We start from the raw sequence: 7,011 nt of genomic DNA, 5'->3' as shown, positions 1-7,011 counted from the left end.
TTTATGTCTTAATGGAGTTTTATATCAGTCTGTAAACAATAACAATGCAATCTTTTCTTAATGTAACAAATATTCAAAATGAAAATAAATGTAACCAATTTAACAAATTTACTAAATATTCAAAATTAAATATAGGATGGCAATAAACAGATTTAGGTCCATCCAAAGGCCCTTTAATCTGTATGTAGAGCACCTGGCTAGCGCTCTGGATTATTCCCATAGGGACTACAATAAAATTGGAGAGCAGGAAGAATCTCAAGGATGTACATTCTGGGTCCAAAAGCTGTCAGTCTGCTATGGGAAATATGGGATGAAACTGTACACAAACAACAAATCATAGGAAAGGACTGTGCAGGGAGCAGTAAGGAAATGTGGAATAAGAACAGGCAAAATAGCAAAGAAAAATAGGCCTGGAGTAGTGGGAGCAAAAGGAGATAAGAAACAATGAAGAAAAGCATACTCATCAGAGAATACAAAAGACAGCAAGAGGAAAGTAAAGGATAACTATTTTGATGATGGGCCTTTGGTCAATGACTTACTGGTGGGTCACCAGTACCCATCTCTGAAATTTAATGGAATATGAATAACTCACACAGTATTTACCAGCAGAAGTAGGAAAATATGTTCTATGCGTTTGCATTCAAATGCACCAAAGTTACCAAAGGAACATTTGTCAGATAGCTGCTATTTTAGTTTATGAAATTAGTGGATTGACAGCTAGTAAAATAAACACTAGTAACTAAAAAAAAAGTTATTTTAAAAAAGGAAAGAAATACTGCAAAATAATAAAAATAATAATGTCTTTATTGTAAGACTTTAAGTTGCAGTAACATTTTCTGCTTTCAGCTCTTTTTATATTGTCCATCAAAATAATTCCATTGGAAATCTGCTTTCTTCCTCCATATTGCAGCTGTCCTCTGGATTACACGAGATGGCAGTCTTTCGTGGAAATGTGAAAATATACATAATCTCTGTTTTTGATTGCTGATGTGTGTATCGTCTCAGAACATGATCACCTCCCTCGGGATGAATCTGAAAGATAAATGAGGGGGAAAAAACAACATATTTTTTATACAGTAACTCTTTTATTTCTTTAACTCACCCATCACTAGTGTAGCATGCAGTTTTTTATGTTCTCGTAGAGACATTCGAACACTCTTCTTGTTTACCCTCAAGGTGACTATAATGTTCTACAACTATGATGGACCTTTCACAGACAAAGAGAGCAAAATCTCACATACTTTTCCCAATATGAAGAATCTCCTGCATTTTGCACACAAGCACATTTTCATACTAAGGGCAAACCCCCCCCCCACACACATTTTATGCCTGTTAATTAATTAGGAATGCACTGAATCCAGGATTCGGACAAACGTGAGCCTTTTTCAGCAAAGTTTGGATTTGACTGAATCCAAGAGCCTGGCCGAACGAAATCCAAACCCTACAAAATACAAAAACAATTTGCTGCTTTATGCAAACATCGGCAATTTCCACTCACATGTTTCAAATTCTGCCCATTGCTTGGGTTCAGATTTGCAACTGAATCCAGAGAGGAGGATTTTAGGTTTGGCCAAACCCAGATTTAGAGGGGTTGGTGAATTTCTAATTTAAAGTGGCCATACAACTTGTATTTATTTACAAATGTCCAAAATGCAAATCATTGGAATGGACTGAATCTTTGAAGTGCAAATCGAAGTAACAGTGGCACTTCTTAGAGAATGTTTGCTTCTTCCAGTGACTCTCATATAATTTAAGTAACACATTATTTTACATGATGCCTAATCGTAAATTGTAAATACCTTTGTGAAATAAGCTTACGTTCTAATATGTATGACATAATGTAAGTGTTTTCAGTTACTATGATCTGTTTTGTAGTTTCAAGATGTACGTTTTAAGCAAAATAAGGGCTGAGAACAATATAATCGGCCACAGGAGATGAAAAGCAGCGGAGAAAAGATTCTGGGCCAGTATCTAAAGTTCAGAGAATGCTATGGACTGTGTTGCCCCCGTTTGCATGCAGGAAAACAGATGGATCAAAGGAATACGTGTTATGAGCAGGAGACATATAGGAAGCCTTTATGAAATAAAGAACACATGAATTAGAAAGAGGTGTCAAGTGTTTTTTTTAATTATTTTAAATAGATTTAGAACTTAGCGTATGTGTCAATGGACAACACACAAAAAGGATGATTTACGGGGTTATTTATCAAAGGTCGAATGTTAGAGTTTTTTTATACCTCGAATAAACTTGAATGAACTCACAAGTAGAATGCTTTCTTATTTAAGAGAAAAAAACTTGATTCTGCAAAATTAAGTTGTGAAACCAGAAAACTCGAATTGATTGAAAAAAAACTTGAATCGCTCGCATTGTTTGAGTGTTCGGGCGAAACCCTCCAAAAAAACTTGAACATCATGCAGGCTATAAAATCTTTAAATGATTCAAGGGACCTCTGCCATTGACTCCTACATGACCTTGACAGGTTTTTGATGGTGTATTTTTGGTTTTGAGCTATTTCCAGGATCGGGGTATAATAAATCTTGAAAAAATAAATTAAAAAAAACATGGAAAATTTTAGTTTTTTAATCCAAAATGCGCATTTTTGGTTTTGAGCTATTTCCAGGATCGGGGTATAATAAATCTTGAAAAAATAATTAAAAAAACTTTTTAGTTTTTTAGTCCCAAAAATGTGAGTTTTGACAAAAAAAAAATCACCTCGAAAACTGTAATTTTTGTGGAAAACACAACTCGAACCTTAATAAATAGCCCCCTTAATGTTGTATTATAGCTTTTGAATCTATGGGTTTTAAAATCAGTTTTTCATTCCAGGAAGTCCTTATTTTTTCTCATTTATGGAAAGGCAGCTTATGAACTGTTATCTCTGATACACACAGCATGTAATGTACTGCAGAGCTCTGCTGCGCGTGGAGGCGGAAATGTCCCTTCCGGACATGCAAAAAAGCTGACTTTTTATAGACAGTCACAAGATTAAGGACCCTCGTTTATTGTAGCAATTTATAGCACTAACAGGAAGAGTTCTTTTGGAATATGATACAGTTTATTGGAACATCATCAAAGACAGAACTAATGTAGGTGTCTCAGATGTAAACCATAAAGGGCTTTTTATCAGTTTGCACATTAGTCTCATGTGTGCTGAGCCTACTTTCCACTGTCAATACACTAAACAGAAACTGACAATATGAATTGTTTCTAAGAAGAAATAATATGAAATGATTTCAGAAAATGATGAACCATAGGTGCCATGTTATACAAGGCAGGGGCGTAACTACAGAGGAAGCAGACTCTGCAGCTGCTGGGGAGCCCAGGAAGTATAGGGGGCCCATTAGGCCCAAATAATGAGCAGTATATATTTGTAAAACAGGACAATCTCTGGATATGTTGGGGGCCCTAAAATGAATTTGCTGTGGGGCCCAGTAAATTCTAGTTACACCACTGATATTCTCCATGCGAATATCTATCCTTGGGTGAAAATACTGATCCACTTCCTTCCACCCCGATATCACATTGCACAAACAGGCAAGGAATCGGCCTGTTAGTGCACAGACAGTGTGGCTTTATGTGAGAAAATGCATACTTTCAGGTTTCCACAGGTCGATGTCTGGGCAGAAGGAAGCAGATTACAATTTTCTCTTCCGGTGTAGATACATCGTTGCAGAAAACACTTTGAGGCACATTTATTAAAGGTCGAATTTCGAATTCACATGAATATTTTTTAAACTCTATTAAATTTGAATATACTCGAAATTCGACTGGGGGTTTATTTATAAAAAAAAATATATATCCACAACTTGGACTAATTTTACTGACTTGAATAGAATTCAAATCAAATTCGACTAAACTTGATTCGAGTTTTTTCTCAGAAAAAAACTCGAATGTCAGGAAGGCTACTAACATGTCTAAATTGGTCCCTGGATCTCTCCCATTGTTTTATACATGAACTCAGCAGGTTTTAGGTGGCAAATAGTCAAATTCGAGTTCTTAAAGGGTCAGAGTATGATAAATCTCGAAATTCTAATTAAAATGCAAATCGAGTTTGGATAATTCACAATTCTAACTTGAGAATTTTGACCATAAAAAAATGTGAAAATTCGACCCTTAATACATCTGCCTCTTCATGTAACATGGCCCTAATTAGCCAAAGGGGCATTCAAATTTTAATTTAAAATGTTATTGAGGACAAACCATGAATAGCTCCTGCTGAATGTTGATACTACAAAACTGTGCTGAAAAAAACCCCCCAGTCATTGCTTTAATAAAAATAAAATCTATGATTAATAGTTAGATGTTTAAAAGTAATTACAAACATGCCCATTGGTTTTGAAAGTCTAGGAAATGTTAAATGTTGCACTTGCCACTTACTTTTATTAAAGTCACAAAAGAAAAATAGTGCTTTGTCTATGCTCACCAATGGCATGTTTATATTGACAGTTAGGGGCAGATTTATCAAAGGTCGAATTTCAAAGTGACAAAAACTTCGAAATTCAACCATCGAATAGGGTAGTCCGACATTCAAAGTCGAAGGATTTTTAAGATCGTACGATCGTACTTCGATCGTACTTTGAATCGAATTATTCGAACAATTTAATCGTACGATCATACGATTTTACAAAAAAATCCTTAGACTTCTCAAAACTTAGCCAAATACTTGCTATAGGTTCTAGGAGGTCCCCATAAGCTAATATAGCAATTCAGCAGGTTTAACGTGGTGAAGTGTCAAGTCGAAGTTTTTCAAAGAGACAGTACTTCGATTATCGAATGGTCGAATAGTCGAAGCATTTTCACTTCGAGTCAAAGTCGAAGTTGAATTTGGCCTATTCGATGGTCGAAGTACCAAAAATTACTTTGAAATTCAAAGTTTTTAATTCGAAAATTCACTTTGAATTCACTTCGACCCTTAGTAAATGTGCCCCCATATCCAGAGTAGGCTACATTTGCTACTTCTATTATGCTGACTGGTTAAAATCTGCAGTTTCTATGTCTCTTCTCAGTTTACCTCTAATGGACAAGAAAAAAAATCTAACCTGGTTTAGTTTTACACCGCTGCTCACATCTGTATTTTGTTTTAAAGCGATTGCTATTTCCTCCACAACCACCGAATACAAAAGGCCGGCATACATCTGTTTTGTGGTGATAATACCAAACCAAGGTGTAATTGGAACAGAATCCTTCATCCAATGGAAGCACACAGGGATCTGAAAGGAAATGCAGATTATCTCATAACATCTACTTCTACAGCGTGATACATCTTGTATTTTCCTACAATAAATATATTATACATCTATATACACTAGCTCGTGTAGGTAAACATTTTGTAGTTTGTAAACTACATCTCAAATGAAGACACATAACTTTAAGAACTTAAAGCCGGGCTGATGTTTGCATCCTGTTTTAGGGATCTTTAATCCAAAACAGATTTCATGAAAATGCAATTCTGACATTTCTGAATCTCACATTCATGCACCATAAATGTTATTATTTCTGCTTTGCTTGTTACAGATGGCTGATAAAAGGTGACCAAAGTAATGCATTCAAATAAATTAACTGCAGCCCTATCTTTTACAATTGGGTGCATAGAGGCCAATGCCAATGCTACTTCTCCAACCAATGGCAGTTTTATAAAGGCATCCTTACTGGGGGTCGATATCTAATCGGCTCTTAGGCTAAAATGATGAATACTAAATGATGGGCCGTACATGGTATGGCCAGCATTTTTTTTACCAATCATACAGGTAGACAGCTCAATGATCAGAACAGCATATAGTTAAAAGGAACTGCAGAACCAAACACTGTCAGAAATGGTGCATTGGCTGATTAGGTTTTCAAACAGGGATTATCCACAAATCAACCAAAAGCCAAAGAATTATTATACCAAGAATTGCTAAAATTATTATCGTTTTGTGGAAAGACAGCTTAATTCCATGAGATATCTGTAGCCTGTAGCTCCACTGCAGAATTTTAGCAACTAGGGAAAAGTGAACCACTTGCAGTTCATTTGACAAAATGCTGTCATAGAGGCCCGGATTTGTGGAAAGGCCACAAAGGCCCTGGCCTATGGTCGCAGAATTTTAGGGGCAGCATTTCACCCAGCCATATCGCAATGGGGTCAGAAGTACTGGGAACATGTGGACATAGCTCTTGAAATACCCAACAAGATAAGACTTTTGCGTGCATATGAATGGGGGAGGTGGAAGGGAGACAGGGGGGGGGGCGACAAGTAGCTCTGGCCTAGGGGCTCCCTATTTATAAATCCAGCCCTGCTGCCATATTGAATGGGAACATTTTCTGTTTTGTTTCAAATATCAAATGAACAATGAATACTTATTTCACAGTGAAATATCAAAATATCTATTTCTTGTTTTGCAAGTTGAATCTTCAGAATAGCTGTTTCACTGGAAGGATAGGCCTATTATGCAGTATCAACTGAAATTTCAAGTGGGTAACCCAGAAGTCCAAGATTTCTGCCATTTATTTATAAGCACCTTACTAAGCATCACCATTCTGTTCTAGGAGTGTTAAAGATCAGCACCTCCACTGAGCTCTAACTCCTCAGGATCATAAATCCCTGATAAAAATTGATTTATAATTATGGAACTCTTTTCAGGACTGGAATAATTCAGTTACCTCCACTAGATTTGGGAGGGATCCAATTGCTGGCTTTATGGTAATAAGACCAAGATTGGTTGCTTTGGCTTTCCTATATACTGTATAAGGCAATAACTGCAAAATAACATTGTCAGGAACATTGTAAAGATCTTACTATGAAACAGATTTTCAGCCTCACGTTTTCTTCTCTGCGATTGCCCCATTAGCTCCTTATCATTTCCGTCTGCTGAGAAGTAAACATAATCACGATTATCAAGAGGGAGCAGTAAATAAGTCATACAGTTAAATATTGATCATTGCCCTTGTTTTACCAGTGCTGGATGAATGTCAAGGAACAACTGCTTAGTTTACATGTACAAAAAATGATATCTACAGCAATAAAATTCTAA

The 7,011-nt window shown here is 36.2% G+C and overlaps 1 protein-coding gene across 9 annotated transcripts in view; it reads right to left on the bottom strand.

Annotated features, from left to right (window-relative positions):
- Positions 1-7,011, bottom strand: part of LOC108711240 (collagen alpha-1(VII) chain) — a 181,287-nt gene continuing 174,276 nt past the window's right edge. For 8 of the 9 annotated variants that reach the window (XM_018252787.2, XM_018252789.2, XM_041586592.1 and 5 more), the window contains 3 exons: positions 6,777-6,848; positions 5,041-5,211; positions 1-1,032 (listed from right to left, as the gene is read on the bottom strand). In XM_018252787.2, the coding sequence (XP_018108276.1) occupies positions 1,013-1,032; positions 5,041-5,211; positions 6,777-6,848 (263 nt within the window). In that variant the 3' untranslated portion in view covers positions 1-1,012. The remainder of the gene's footprint in view (positions 1,033-5,040; positions 5,212-6,776; positions 6,849-7,011) is intronic. The other variant, XM_018252788.2, reaches the window with a different exon arrangement.

Source organism: Xenopus laevis, chromosome 3L (assembly GCF_017654675.1).
Source record: "Xenopus laevis strain J_2021 chromosome 3L, Xenopus_laevis_v10.1, whole genome shotgun sequence".
Taxonomy (NCBI): Eukaryota; Metazoa; Chordata; class Amphibia; order Anura; family Pipidae; genus Xenopus; species Xenopus laevis.
The sequence above is the reverse complement of the archived record's forward strand: the minus strand, read 5'-3'. Positions and strand labels throughout refer to the sequence as shown.